The sequence below is a fragment of the Sitophilus oryzae genome, unplaced genomic scaffold (assembly GCF_002938485.1).
Source record: "Sitophilus oryzae breed Bouriz unplaced genomic scaffold, Soryzae_2.0 scaffold_1498_pilon_pilon, whole genome shotgun sequence".
NCBI classification, from domain to species: domain Eukaryota; kingdom Metazoa; phylum Arthropoda; class Insecta; order Coleoptera; family Curculionidae; genus Sitophilus; species Sitophilus oryzae.
This window is the reverse complement of record NW_022146167.1, coordinates 2,986,402-3,001,732: the sequence shown is the minus strand read 5'-3', so window position 1 is coordinate 3,001,732 and position 15,331 is coordinate 2,986,402. Positions and strand designations below refer to the sequence as shown.

The following is a 15,331-nucleotide window of genomic DNA, read 5'->3' as shown; positions in this document are numbered from 1 at the left end:
TACACCCAAAAAACTATTTTTTACGTATAAAAAACTATTTATGTCACTTAAAAAACTATTTTTTACGCGTAAAATTGGACTATTTTCACTAACATTATCCAAAAATTGACAGAAAAAAATCTTTTAAGAAAACGACAGACATTAACTGTCACTGTCTAAATTCTTTAATTTTAGAAATGCTGCCGATTCTTTAAATGGTTTAGTAGACAACTACACCATCTCAGAGTGGATAGAGCAAAGGATCTATCCATACATGGTCGAACTAGAAAAGATACAGAACAAAAGTACCAACTTAAAAGGAGTGAACTACTGGCCAGCTAGACCGCTACCGATGCTGAAAGAGTTACAAAAACACGGTATAGCCATTGGTTAAGTTTGTCAAGACTTATATGACTTCATTTGACCAATATAAGTAATGAGGTAGGACTGAATAAGTTGTTTTTGAACATTTTTACCGATACTGGATCTTAAAAGGAATCTTGAATATGCTGTGAATATTTTTTTATTCTCTTTTTGCCATTTATTTTAATTTATGTACTCTATGAATATAAATTACTATAATTAAGCGAATTCACGCATTGTCAGTTACATTTATTTTCAGTTGTTATAAGTATATTTATTTACAAGTGCGGCATACCATCGAAAAAAAAACAGCGTCAATTAGCCTAAAATAACATTGAATGGTGATTTCTGTTGGGTCGATTCCTGTATGCCATTTGTTAAAAAATTGACATATAAACTTCATAATAATTAATATTTGAATGGAAAAAAATCTTAGTTTTATTCTATTTTTTAACCAATGCCTACTACTACTACTAATACGATGTCTAGGAGTTGATTCGACAATAAGACATTGTCATTGGCCATCAATTCAAAGGCTACTCTGACCCTTTTTTCTCTCTATCATTTGGTACTTGTATTTTAAGTCTTGTTTGTTATTTTAGGATATGCCTTACATAAAAGACCAACCAACTGACATAAATATCATTTATTTTGAGTTTTACTATATCAGTCTGACAGCTATTCTTTAGTTATTTGTTCTTGTATTTTATTAATTATTTATGTTTTTTTAAGAATTCGCAATAGACGTAGTCAAACTCAAACTAAAATGATATTTCTGTGGCTACTGTGACAGTATTTTTTTTAATCTCATTATATACTAAATCTGAAAAAAAAATACTTCTGTTTTATCTGTCATTTCTAGAACTCGCTAATTATAATGATTTATGTTCATATTGTAGGTACTTCTTGCGTTTAGTATCGTATCTTTAATGAATTGTTTAGAAATGTAGAAGCACAAATAAAGTCGACTTAATATGAATAGACGAACCTAATTTAGTTGTTTTGAAACCTATGGTAGTTTTACCTAAAATTTCTAAACATTTAGTTCTAAAAAAGCACAAAAATAATGTTTTTTTTTAATGAGACTGATTTATATGTATGTTTTTTACTCTTTTTTTGGTATTTTATTTTACTCTACTGATTTTGATAATTTTATGAAGTTATAAAATATAATAGAATGTAGTTGAAAATATAATTGTAATTCTAGTTTAAACTATGATGAGGTTAGTGCAAAATTATCACATTATTTTGTGAAACATTTTTTCGAGTATATACAGGGTGTTTAAGTGTTTCATGTCGACTTCCGATCGTTCATTGCCATAATTTTTCACTCAATTGCACTGTTTACTTTTAAATATAAATTTATACAAAACTTTTCTTATATTAGGGCTGTGTTTTTTTCTATAATTTCATATCTAGTTATCTCGTAATTATTGGATTGGCTATTTCACATTGAAATACTTTTTTCACGATACGTAGAATGAGAAACTTACGAGTAGTTCAAATGTACCGTCTCGAATACTTTTCGTTTTTCGTCTGGATGTTTTTTGAATAATATACATGTAGTGTAATTAAATGTGGTTATATCATATTCTAAATAGGAAAGAATTGTTGGGGTTTTGATTATATCATTATAAGAGACGATAAAATGTTGAAAATTACAAAATTATATGTTTTCAGTATTAGATGCAAAATACGTACTGTTAGAATCATTAAAAGGTTTACTGTTATTTTTAGAAACATTAACTGTAGCTAACCGTAAATGAATGATTTAAATACAATAAATAATTATCACACGATATGTTTGTTTTATTCGCACAAAGGAAGATAATAATACATTTTTTAAGTGAAATAAAATCTGAATCTATACAGGTTGTCCCAATATTCCGTAGACATAGAACTACTGCGTATTTTTGGAATCAAAATAAGTTCATTGGACATCCTCTATAGAAAAGCGCTTCGTTTGTCCGTTAGAGGGCATCTCTTAAAAAATAAACACACTTAAGATATTTTAAGAACCGATATTCCGATTTGAATGAAATTTGGGGTATATATATTTCGTATGGCGTATTAAGAGTACATATGATATCAATAAAATTAAGGAAAACAAAGCAATACAAAAATACAAACTATTCAAAAATCAACAATCAGATGTGTAAGAGACATATCACAATGTTACAGTAAAAACGAACAACTATAAATTTACACTACAAGATTTCTCTTGTAGTGTAAATTTATAGTCTCTATCCATTCTATAGCATCCAGGTCAGCCTCATGAAAACGATTTAAAGAGAACTGCGCCTTTGTTAATGGGCACTCTGTTGCGATATGAAAAGGAGTGTGTTCAGAATGTCCGCAATCGCAGTTAAGGCTGTCGGTTAGTCCCCATTTGTGTGTCCAGTAGCGGGTTCTGCCATGGTTAGTTCTGAACCGATTGAGTGTTGTCCACGTTTTTCTTGGCAAGTTGAATCCGGGACGGCAGAATACTGGGTCAGTTATCAAGTGATGAAGGTCAGGATTATTTTGTAACCATTCATCTCGCCAGCAGTCTTCAACCCGAAAGTTGGAATTTAGTAACTGCTGTCCTAATACCCATGGGGGTTTTCTGGACTTCAGACGATGCAAGAAATTTTCGCAATCATCATGGATGGGAAGATGAACATTGCTGATGCATTTTTCCACTCTCTGACTAGAACCGCCTGTCTTCTCAAATGAGGGGGAGGAATGTTTGATAATACGGGAAGCCACTGGATCGGAGTGCTTCTAATAGTGCCCGTTATAATTCTCATCGCGCTGTTAAGGCGAGTGTCAATAAGATGGATATGATTGCTATTTATCCAGACAGGGCAGCTGTATTCTGCCACCGAATATGCGAGGGCCATTGCAGTTGTTTTAAGTACCCTGGCGTTTACTCCCCAGCTGCTACCTGCGATCTTGTGCAGTATATAATTTATAGTATTTATTTTTGCAGCCGTCTTGGTGAGGCGTGGCTTGAACGTGAGAGATCGGTCCAATGTGACTCCTAAGTACTTTGGGTGAGAGTTGTATTTTACCAGTTGATCCCCAAATTTGACTTGCGGTACATACTTGGCTTGTAAGTTGTGAAGATGAAAGCACGAAACCTGTCTTAGCAATGTTTGGGCGAAGCCTCCACTTGTGAAAGTGGTCATTTAATTTCTGCAAGTCAACTGATGAGTATTTTCGCCTCTAGTAAAATCAGTTGTTTGACAGGAAAGTGCAATGTCATCTGCGTATATAATTTTTTTGGAGACTGTAGCAGGGAGGTCGGCGGTATAGATATTAAAAAGAATAGGGGCAAGTACCGAGCCTTGCGGGAGTCCATTGTTGATGTTGTACGTACGACTTTTTTCTCCCTTCAAATGCACTTGAATATTTCTGTTCGAGAGCATGTTGTTTATTAAATTGGCCAACTTTTTGCAAGGGAAGATTTTAATGAACTTTGATACCATTCCATCTCTCCAGACCGTATCATAAGCCGAAGTCAGATCGACGAAAACTGTGACAGTTTTGAGACGGGCTTGGAAAGCCTTCTCGATATGCGTAGTGAGCGAGAGCACTTGGTCGTAACAGCTTCTATCCTTTCTAAAGCCAGGTTGTTCGATGGGGACATGCTCATTTACTCGCTCTGAAATACGATTAAGGATTAACCTTTCGAGTATTGTATAGCACACACTCAGCAGCGCGATGGGCCTATAGTCAGAGGCTAGCTTTCCTGTTTTACCCGGTTTTAATACGGCCACGATCTTAGTCTTCTTGAAAGCTTTAGGTAAATTCCCCGATTCTAATATATCATTGAAGAATTTAGTAATCCACTTGACTGTAGCAGGGCCGCAGTGCATAACGAATTCTGGGAATATCCCATCCAGACCCGCTGCCTTTTTTTGGGGTGCCTATGTTTTACTAAGTGCTTTAATAACATTTGACTTTCACAAAAATTAAGAAAAAGTACGGGAAGGGCGAAAACTACCCCCAGGTAGTAGGTACCCCAAATCTCATTCAAATCGGAATAACAGTTCTTAAAATATCTTAAAAATTGTGTTTTTTTTTAAGTTTGATGTCCTCTATCGGACAAACTTTTGTATAGAAGCAAATTGTGTGCAATTAACTTATATAGTTCTATATCCACGAAATATTAGGACATCCTGTATTTACACTTGTATGTTCTAGGTAATGTTATATTACTGTTTCAACAGTAATATAACATTACTTCATGTTACTTCACTGTCTATTGTAACTATTGATTAATAATTCCTTATTAACATTAATGGTAGTTCAAATGTACCGTGTTACAATTGTCTCTTCGTTTTGTTTGAGCAATATATATGTAAGCTAATAAGTATATTTGTATTATACTTTAAATAGGACCGTTGTTAATTATAAATACAGAGTATTCAAGATAATTAGATGCATTGAATTGAAAATTAGATATAGAGTTAGAAAAAAGAAACTTTTCCTAAATCTGCCTTAAACCTCGGGACTGATCAGTGTGCTCATTTAATTTGCATTGAGACATCATATGAACAGTTTTAGTCAAAAAGTGCTTTTGACTAATACTATTTTGCTCTTTCTGTGTGTGCCCTCTACCCAGCCTTATATATACAGGGCGAGTCTTAAATAAGTGCAAATATATTTAGGGGTAATATATTTCGACCCCAAAAACACGATTTTGAGGCTTTTTCGCAAAAAAAAATTGAAAATATGGAATTTTTTGAAATATTTTTGGATTTTTTAGTTTTTAGTTAAAAGACGTAATTTCTTACGGCAACATAGTGAGTAGATTAAAGTTACAAGAAAGAAAACCTAGAAAATATCCAGTGGTTCTCAAAATTTAAGCGAAATACCATTTTTTTTAAATTTTCAGTGTAAAAATATCTTGGTTATTTTGAACTTATTTGAAAAACGGTAAAGAGAAAATAGGTTTCTTTTATCGAGATCTACCAGCCCTGAAAATATTTGCATTTATTTAAGACTCACCCTGTATAGTCTTTCTATTCAATGATTTAAACCTATAACTAATTTTTTAGGGGCCAAGGTTAAAAAGAAACCACAAAAATAATAAATAACTTATTATTTAAAACATTTTCGATCGTATCTGATATTTAAATATTAAAATTCTTCATGTACCTAATTAATTACCTTGGAACATTCAAAAACAAAATAAAAATAGATATATACAAAATAAACGATAACAAAAAAGGGGCGATAATACTTATTTACAAAGTATTGCGAAGGAATTAAGCACATTATGATTTTTTTCTTAAAGAAAATGAACGATTTCGTATGACTTCGATTTAATCCTAATTATCGGAGATATTCTTCCAATACTTTTGGAAATAAGTATGTGTATTGCTTTGAGTGAAGTTAGAAGTTGATGGGCTTTCCAAAAGCGGCGCTCACGTTCGCTTCTCTTAAGGCTTCTGCGCAGGTGGGATGCGCGTGGCATACCCTGGCGACGTCTTCGGATGATGCGCCGTACTCCTTAAAAAAAAGGAATTTTGATGTTGGATGGATCGAAAAATGGAATAATAAAGATACTGACGGCTGCATTACATTTTATTATACTGGGTGCGTCTCAAAAGTGGCCCATCCCCTATAACTTATTTATTTTTTCAGATAAAAAAACGAGATTTGGTATGTTAGTATATGACATAAATTAGGATTGATTGACACATTCAATTGTTTTTGGTCGCTTCCTGTTTCACCGAAAATGACTACAACTTTTGATTTTTAAATGGCACCGTTGGTATATTTTTACTTTATATGATAGAAAATGACACTCTAAATAGAATGACATATCATATGTCAATTTTTGACATTTTCACTTTAAAAATTCGTATTTTAAATTTCAATCTAGAGTGTTATGCTGTGTTAAAAACACTAATTTTTAATCAAGGAGCTTTGGAAAAATAGATTTGATCGTCTAATGTTTTTCGTGTCTTGTCCTGGCCCAAAAGATGCCCAAATTGTATTTTTAAAAATATCTCAAATTTTTCAAATGGAACAAGATTGGCTCATTAGCATATTTGGAAAAAGGATTTTTTTACGAATAATTTGGTACCACACACTTTACTCACTGCACGTTACAACTTCAAATAAACCATATGCGAAAATGTCAAAAGTTGATATATGATATGTCATTCTATTCAGAGTCTCATTTTCTATCGAATAAAGTAAAAAAATACCGAGGGTGTCATTTAAAATCAAAAGTTGTAGTGATTTCCGGTGACACAGGAAGTGACCAAAATCAATTGAACACGTCAATCAATTCTAATTTATGTCATGTACTAATATACTAAATCTCGTTTTTTTTATCTGGAATAAGAAAGTTATAGGGGTGAGCCACTTTTCAGACGCACCCGGTATAATTTATTTTAAAATGTATGTAATTTAAATGCTGGATACAGCGCAGTATTCTTTTAAAATCGAGATTTTCATGTTGCCATTAAAAAAAATGAGGGTATGTATGTATGTATGGCGAAAGAATATATCCTCTCGACAGATAACAACCAAAAATGACAGAAAATAAATATATTTCCGAATCAAAATGACAAAACAACAACTGTCACTGTTATATATTCTTTCAATGGACAGACTATAGAAAGTAGTTCAAATGTACCTGTGCTAGTACGGCTTCGTTAATCAGTTCTCCGGCGCTGGGACCGACGATATGAGTGCCCAAAATTCTGTCTGTAGCTTTGTCTGCCAAGACCTTAACGAAACCGTCAGTTTCGTTGTTGGTTTTCGCTCGAGAGTTGGCCAGGAAGGGGAACTTACCAACCTTATAGTCTACACCTAAATAAATAGAAAAATATTATAAAACTATACAGTATTTTTATAGACAATCGTCACCTACCTTCACTCTTGAGGTCTTCCTCTGATCTACCTACCCAGCCAACTTCAGGATGTGTATAAATGACCGAAGGTACACAGTTGTAATCTATGTGAACTGGACCTCCCAAAATACCTTCTATACAAATGATTCCTAAACAAAAAAGAACAAATTTATTACAGTTTAGTAATTAGTGATGGGCAAAACTGTTATTTTTACAGTTGAAACTGTTATAGTTATAGAAAGATAACAGTTGAAACTGTTATAGTTATTTATAAAAAACAGCTTAACAATAACAGGTTTCTTTATTTTATTGCTAAATATCTGAAAGAGTATGAGGCGGTCACCGCCAGGCGTATTAACGCAGTTGCAAGTTGCAACAATAACGTGCTCGGTGGTAGTATTTCTAGGGTGTCAAAACATTTCTAAATATCGATTATTATCTAAAATACCTCTCTAAAAACGGTGGTTGTTTACAAATAAGAGCTGTTTACAAATTGCTATATAAAAAAAAACAAAAGTCCGCCACTCATCTATACCTATACATTCCGATCTACCTACGCCCTGCCCCTCGATTCGCGTAGATCCTGAATTGCGTAGCAGTGTACAGAGTGCATCTCACTCGACGGGTGAGAAGCTCTTAGGTTTTACCATTTGCGGTCAAAAAATAGCAATATAAGAAAATGTGTAGTATATTCTTCATAAGTAAACCAACTACACACTAGAGTTCGAATTAATTTTACACTTAAACTAGCGTGTACCCGCGACTTCGTGTCGAATTAATAATTGGTAATGGTGGTGATAAAGCAAAGCAAGAATCTCCATTAACATACAAACTGGATAAAATTTTCTCACATTTGCCAGAAATAAGCTTTAAACGTCGAGCAGTTTAAGCAGAATCGTGGTTAATCAATTACTCAACTTTTTGGAACACCCTGTATGATTTTTTAAAAAATTTCAAAATATGTAAAAAAACAAAATAAATTATGCGTGTCCAAGCGTTTTCCCGAAAGACTAACCGTTTTTAAAATAACAAATATTTAATATTTGAGGGGCGTTTTCACCCTCTTGGAATTTGAGATTCGAGAAACCCCTTCTTATCGAACCGCAACCCCATAGTCAATCCGTTTGGCAAAAATCAGATTTAAACGTCAAGCAGTTTAAGCAGAATCGTGATTACTCAATGGTCATATTTTATGAAACACCCTGTATATATTTTTTAAAAATCTTAAAATATGTAAAACAACAAAATAAAAGATACGTGTTTAATTAAGAGTTTTTCCGAAAAACTCACCGGTTTTTAAATAAAAAATATTCTAATATTTGAGGGTGGTTTCACCCCCTTAGAATTCGAGTTACGAAAAATCCCTTCTTATCGAACCTCTACACCCTAAAGTCAATCCGTTTTCCAAAAATCAGCTTTTTACGTCAAGGGGTTTAAGCAATATCGTGATTAATCAATGACCAGATTTTTCAAAACACCCTGTATACATTTTTAATTATTATAATATATTAATTATTATTAATATATAATAATTATTATTCTGAAAGTTTTTCAGAATAAATAAATACCTAAATATTGAAACTTAATAAGTAAGTACTGAAACATACAGGGCCATAATATCTCGACCTCCGCCCGTTATGCTCGTAACAGGTTGAAAAACAATGTATCTAAAACAACCTGTTTCGAACCTCCATCGACAATCGACCGATGCAGCAACGTTACTTTCCCACTCCGATTATCTCGACCGCCGCGCCGCTCTGTTATGCTTAACAGGTTAAAAAACAACGTATCTAAAATGACTGCTTCTCCAACCCGTTGTGAGCCTCCATCGACAATCGACCGATGCAGCAGCGTTCCTTTCCCACTCCTGTTATCTCGACCGCCAGGCGTTATGCCCTCAACTGTTTCAAAAAAGCTGCTTCTTTTATATCCTATTATTTTTAAGCTGTTGCAAGCCCCACACGACCGATGCAGCTACGTTCGCCGCGCCGCCGCGCCTTCCCCACTCCGTTGTCGGTTGTATCTCGCCGCCTGTATCGTTGGTTGTCGAAATAACATGTTTTCCATCCATAATCCATACTAGTTGTTTTTTGGAATTGCTTCGAGCAGCATCGAATTTCGTGGCGGTGCAGATCGCCGACTTCGTTTCACGAACGGCCGATCTCTGCGTATCGTTATTTTATATCTGTTATTTTTTAAAAGTAGTAACGGTTGCGTTATGTTATTTCTAAATAATTGTTATAAAATAACAGATAGTTAAATAACAACTCATCACGTATATTAAAAAAAAGTTTATACCTTCATCTTCAGCTTTGTGAGCCAACATGGGTCCGTGAATGCAGTCACCGATGGCATATATGTTTGGAATGACAGTTTGAAATACAGAGTTTACTGGTACCCTTCCTTTTTGGTCCCTTTCAATACCCATTTCTTCTAATCCCAGGTTCTCAGTGTAGGGTCTCCTTCCAACGCATACCAAAAGAACTTCGCATTCAAGCTATAAATTGATATATTAGAAAAAAAACTTTTCAGATATTACAACACTTACTTCATCAGTTTTGCTGCTGTCTTTTACATCTTGAACACTGACTCTCACTACACCACCTGATTTGGTTGCTCCAGTTACTTTAGTTCCCAGCTTAAAGTTAAGTCCTTGTTTTGTCAAGATTTTCTGTAAAGTTTTTGAAACTTCTTGGTCGATACCGACGCCACCAATTGAGGGAAGGAACTCGATAGCTGTTACTTCTGAGCCTAACCTTGACCACACTGAGCCCTAAAACATTTATTTATAACATTAAATAGATTCTTCAATAGATGAATGTAAAGTGTACTTACCAATTCAACACCAATAACACCAGCCCCAATGACGATAAGTCTTTTGGGGACTTCTTTCAATGACAAGGCTCCAGTTGATGACACAACTTGTTCCTCATCAATCTTAAAAATAAAGTTAAAAATTTTGTATTAATAATGTATACCTACAGGGTGTTTCAAAAAACATTTGCCATTTCTTATGGGTTCATTCATCCTTTCCATGATCTAGGTACGACATATTTTAAAGGTAAAAAAGTGTCGACATATTCACCAGAGACGTGCATATCGGTTATCGCTGGATAATATTTTTAAAAAAAGCATGTACGCTACTGACTGTTTATTCTCTTGTTAGCGAAATAGTGTAAGCAGTTTAATGCCGATTAAAAGTTGTCTCTTGATATTTTGTCGATTTCGGCCTCCTTGATGAGATAAACGCAATTTTGTTAATTTGCTTTGATCCAAGTCTAATAGCAACCTTTTAAAAATTTTAATATCATTAACTTACGAAAGTTTTTTTCAGTCAAAAAACAGGAAAAAAGTTGCTAGAAATACAGGGTGGCGCACCTCATTCGCCTCGGTTGATTATACGAAAACGGAAAGATGTAGAAACAAAATATTTTATGGAAAAATGGCTCTTTACTCAAAATCTGAGCTAGATAGGTATAGGAAACCCTAATATAGTTTGAAACAGCATTTGAACCTGCTTCGATATATTTAAAAAAATATATAGGTTGTTGTATTTGAAATAACAAAGTTTTTATGTAAAATAAATATTTATAATAGACCAGCAATTTTTGATACCCCTGTATACATTAAACAGAGCTATCAAATTTTTCAGTAAAATTTGTTTCTCTGGCTTAAAAGTCAGCACAAGAATTAATTCTGAAAAGCAATGTACAGGGTGTTAATAATCTATTCTATTGTAGCCTGCATTTTCAAATATCTTTAAATATCTCAAAAACCAAAAATTTTAAACATATTTAACCCTTATAATAAATACCTTTTTTTGGGCCCAAGAATCCAAAAATGAAATAAAATACAGGGTGTTCCATAAGAAAAAATATAGCTTTGGTATGTATCTTAGTTCTGAAGCACCCTGTACATTTCAAAATAATTTTAAATTGTGTACATTGCCACCCCATATATACTCATGTAATATTTTGTTTCTGCATCTTTCCGTTTTCGTATAATCAACCGAGGCGAATGAGGTGCGCCACCCTGTATATGTATGGAAATGTATAGTTTTAGAGTTACAGGATGTTAACACTTTTTAAAATTAGGTTTTTTGTAATTATCTTATTATCTTTTGTAATTATCTTATCCATTATTTTTTTATTTGAAATTAGGTAAAATATATAGTTTATTAATTTTATTTTCATTTTATTAATTGTGATTAATAAAATTGCGTTTATCTCATCAAGGAGGCCGAATTCGACAAAATATCAAGAGATAACTTTTAATTGGCATTAAATAACCTACACAATTTTAATATCAAAAGAAAAAGGCAGTTGCGCATATGTTTTTTTCTGAAAAATATTCCAGTGATAACCCATATGCACGTCCCTGGTGAATTTATCGACACTTTTTAGCATTAAAATATGTAGCACTTATAGTTACTTTTACCCTCCAAATTTTATTCGAATCACTAAAAGTACTTGGAAGAAAATTATAACAAATCGAAAAATTATTAAGATTTTAACATCCTGTAGCTACGAAACAAAGCAGAATCGGACCTATGTTGATATGAAAAATAAATCTTATTTCTTCGTGAGGAACCCCCACAAGAGATGGCACGTTTTTTGAAACACCCTGTAGATGGAGCAATTCATTCATAAAATCTGGGAATATATCTAAAATAACTTAAAGATCAAATGTTGAAATGAAATAAAAATGTAAAAAGTTCCCTTTTGGTTAAAACCTACTCTGCATTCCTTATTTTGATTCTTACCTCAATCCCTGGGAAAGGTGTTACTTCTGACCCAGTAGCAATCAAAATGTTTTTAGTGTTCACCACTTCGCTTGAACCATCTTCCTTCAACGCTGTCACCTGATTCACTCCAGTAATCTTACCATGACCTTGAATAAACAAATATTTTTGACACCCTGTATTAAAAGCATAAATAAAAGAAACACCTTTGATCAAGTCCACTTTATTCTTTTTAAACAATTGTGCAATTCCTCCAGTCAATGCAGTCACAGCATGCACCTTTTGTTGCATAAGTGTGTCAAGATTTAATCTTATATTGTCACCTGCAATATAGTTATTAACAAAATTTTATGAAAGAATATATTGCTAAATTTACTTTCTATTCCTCTTTTTGCAAGATCTCCTGAATGGGCCATATGGTAATAGTGAGAATTGTTTAGTAAAGCTTTTGATGGAATACAACCAACGTTTAAACATGTTCCTCCTAACGTAGGGTTCTTTTCTATGCATACTGTCTATTAAAGAGTTAAATTAACATTGTTAATGTATATTTCGTGTATAAATAAACAATTTTACTTTGAGTCCTAGCTGGGCAGCTTTGATAGCGGCCACATAGCCTCCTGGGCCAGATCCAATGACCACAACATCAGCATCGTTCGATGAGGAATAATATCTTTGTAAAAGGCTTGCGTAAACATTTTTTTGTAGTCTTAATGCTGAGGGCTAAAGAAAAAGTTGATTATATACGTTTAAACTTATACATAAACAAATATTTGATAATTTAGAGCCCCATTATGAAATAGTTGTGAAATATATGACATCTAACTTGAAATAGTGATTTTAAACAATTTATCCAGGCTCTAGCATATAAGCAAGGAAAAGAATACGTCTCCTTGAACGAAGATAATGATATAACATTAAAAATTTCGCAAAACTATTTTTAACATTCTTTAAAGAGCCGAATTATAAGGTTAGATTACGTAAACCTCTGTTTTTCGGCAGATTTGTACTAAATTCTAATTAATACCGACCTTCAAAGAATTAGCCATGGTATTCCACACTTGAACCTGCATTTTTCGAAATATAAATTGAAATTGTCACTCACAAATAAACCTTTTAAATAATTTTTTGAGAAAAATTCAAGGATTTTTGACAAGACTCCGATGAAAAAAGGACGACGGAATGACAACTTCAAGGTGACATCTGTCAAATTTTTTAAACACGTGATATTTGGTAATTTTGGATTTGAAATTATTTTATTTATTTAAAATCAATGTTTATGATCTTTTATAAGTTTGCGCAAATGAAAATAAATGTATTTTAAGCTACAAATTCAAAATAAAATGTTACGTATCCTTCAGTCTGTCAGTAAAGAAAGGAATTGGTGTCTGAAATTAATTGGTAAAACAGCTAAAACAAACATTTAAAATTTTATTATATTTATTTAAATTTTCACATTTACATACAATTTCGCTATAACAGCCCCGCAAATATTACAGAAGCCTTAAATAAAAGTACATTTACTAAGTATGTACCGAACAACACACAAGTAAAAGTTTTAAGCAATAATTACATAGAACCCATCAATAATTTTTTAAAATAATGGAATGTTACAATAACAATTTTATAGTGTAATGTTTTTATTCTTTAAGCATATTTGTGATATAATGTAGTCTGTCTCATGGCAATAATTGTTGATATCCATCCATTCAATAAATATTTTTATCTATCCTTTACCACTTTTAAAGCCAAAAGCCATGCTATTGTTAAGTGATTTTACATAAAATCAACACATTATATTAAGTCTTATGAAAATATTCCTACTTTTTACAATATATTTAACATTAACCATATACAATAATATATATTTAAATAAAAATAGTATAGAATTAACCAATGAATTTTAATATTTACTTGAAAAGTTGCGTTTTTCAAGTTTTTCTCTTAAAATTCATCTAACAGTTGATACTAGGCAAACAGTAGCCAAGCTATGAAGATCATTGCTAGCCATAAGAATACTTTTGAGAGAAATTGCTCTTCCATATACATCGGAGTTCCGTGTGTAGCTACATTGGGTCTAGGTTCACCAAAATTAAACGTCGAAGTGAAAAATCCAAAGGGAAAAGCTCCAATTCCAAAGGACATATGGAAACCGCTATCACCAAAACCGAACCCTAATCAAAAACAAATAGAATTATATAGATATTTTTGAAATGAAACTATAAAAATTACCTGAAAAGTTATTTCCTGGTTCGGGTTCAGTTCTCTGCCCGGCAGGTCTGGGTGGAACCTTGTCTCTAGGATCCTCTTGCTTAGTACTGCCTCTTCCATACAATGGAACGACTTTTTCTTTACTTATGGCTGCTTTGCACACAGGACAAACTTGCCGATTGGGTCTTGTTTCTAACCACTGATGTAAGCAAGGCCAGCTAGAAAAAATATCTATTGTTTAGTGGATGGTAGGTACTTTTATATCAATTCTTACCAAAATAAATGCCCACAAAGACTAACTACTGCATCTTTGGCTGTATCTAGGCATATGTTGCACTCAAGGAGATTTTCATCTTTTTTCTCTTCATCCTTGGTATTTTGGGTGTCACCTCCATCTCTTGGCTCGTTTATATCGTGTGAAGTACTTGGCGATGGTGATGCCATATTTCTAATAAAAGAAACTCAATAATAAATTGAAAAAACCAAAGCACTATGTCGCAATGATAAGAAAACTTTAGATATTTACATATATTATTCTGATACCTTGTGGACTACTGACGTGTCCTTTAGTAAAATCACTTTTTTAAAGGAAAAATAAATACAAAATCAATATTGATTTAATATTTCTACCCTTTATACGATTCTAAATACACAGTAATTTTACACACAGTTTGAAAAATTCTAAAATCAAAAATCAGGTGACAGATTCAAAACAAACGTCACTTTTCTGGGGCACAAAATGTCAAAGTTTCAAGTTTCCTAATTTTTTCAGGTTTTTCGAGTTAAAAATCTGAATTATGGAGTCTAAAAAGTTTTTAAGCCCTCCATAATCTGAATATACTCCTTTAATCTGTCGTTTTGCTCTTTTTTTATTTGATAATATGGAACCAGTAATACACAAATGTTTGACATGCCCATCTATTGGAGCTTTGATGAGATTTTTATTAATAATCTGTTAATAATTATAGATATCTGTAAATAAGAGGATTTTTTTTTCAGGAAACAAAATGTTTGCATTTTTTTATTATATATTTAAAAATATCAGTGTATAAAACTATTTTGTAAATTTAATTATCTAACATTCTGTTAATTGAAAATATAATTCCTAATTTTTATTGCAAAGTTCATTACCGAATTATAATTTTAAAACTAATCATTTTTGCAACTAAAACAATTTTAATTA

At 32.6% G+C, this 15,331-nt stretch overlaps 3 protein-coding genes across 5 annotated transcripts in view; 1 reads left to right on the top strand and 2 right to left on the bottom strand.

Moving 5' to 3' along the window:
- LOC115877765 (hexosaminidase D-like) overlaps positions 1-2,141 on the top strand; it is a 37,331-nt gene extending 35,190 nt beyond the window's left edge. For both annotated transcript variants that reach the window (XM_030894075.1, XM_030894076.1), the window contains one exon: positions 175-2,141. In XM_030894075.1, the coding sequence (XP_030749935.1) occupies positions 175-373 (199 nt within the window). In that variant the 3' untranslated portion in view covers positions 374-2,141. The remainder of the gene's footprint in view (positions 1-174) is intronic.
- A 3,275-nt stretch (positions 2,142-5,416) lies between these two features.
- On the bottom strand, positions 5,417-13,139 carry LOC115877763 (dihydrolipoyl dehydrogenase, mitochondrial). Its single transcript, XM_030894072.1, has 11 exons — positions 12,969-13,139; positions 12,514-12,660; positions 12,314-12,452; positions 12,144-12,260; positions 11,959-12,086; positions 10,032-10,133; positions 9,745-9,969; positions 9,495-9,693; positions 7,217-7,345; positions 6,980-7,155; positions 5,417-5,841 (listed from the first exon to the last, which is right to left on the bottom strand). The coding sequence occupies exons 1-11, from the start codon at positions 13,008-13,010 to the stop codon at positions 5,725-5,727; spliced, it is 1,521 nt and encodes a 506-aa protein (XP_030749932.1). The 5' UTR covers positions 13,011-13,139; the 3' UTR covers positions 5,417-5,724.
- Positions 13,140-13,559: 420 nt separating this feature from the next.
- On the bottom strand, positions 13,560-14,973 carry LOC115877764 (E3 ubiquitin-protein ligase RNF185-like). Of its 2 annotated transcripts, none has more exons than XM_030894074.1 (4): positions 14,675-14,973; positions 14,423-14,596; positions 14,170-14,366; positions 13,560-14,111 (listed from the first exon to the last, which is right to left on the bottom strand). In XM_030894074.1, the coding sequence occupies exons 2-4, from the start codon at positions 14,590-14,592 to the stop codon at positions 13,906-13,908; spliced, it is 573 nt and encodes a 190-aa protein (XP_030749934.1). In that variant the 5' UTR covers positions 14,593-14,596; positions 14,675-14,973; the 3' UTR covers positions 13,560-13,905. The 2 variants fall into 2 exon arrangements, with proteins under 2 accessions (XP_030749934.1, XP_030749933.1); XM_030894073.1 differs by having other exon boundaries at positions 14,692-14,972.
- Between the last annotated feature and the right edge of the window lie 358 nt (positions 14,974-15,331).

Bases quoted from the DNA above. Each gene is read 5' to 3' on its own strand.
- LOC115877763 (XM_030894072.1), bottom strand. From the start codon at position 13,010: ATGCAGGTTCAAGTGTGGAATACCATGGCTAATTCTTTGAAG. The intron at 12,453-12,513 runs GTAAAATTGTTT...ACTCTTTAATAG, and splicing joins CTGCCCAGCTAGGACTCAAA to ACAGTATGCATAGAAAAGAA. The intron at 5,842-6,979 runs GTACATTTGAAC...CTTTTTTTTAAG, and splicing joins ACGAAGCCGTACTAGCACAG to GAGTACGGCGCATCATCCGA.
- LOC115877764 (XM_030894074.1), bottom strand. From the start codon at position 14,592: ATGGCATCACCATCGCCAAGTACTTCACACGATATAAACGAGCCAAGA. The intron at 14,367-14,422 runs GTAAGAATTGAT...TATTTTTTCTAG, and splicing joins CTTTGTGGGCATTTATTTTG to CTGGCCTTGCTTACATCAGT. The intron at 14,112-14,169 runs GTAATTTTTATA...GTTTTTGATTAG, and splicing joins ACCAGGAAATAACTTTTCAG to GGTTCGGTTTTGGTGATAGC.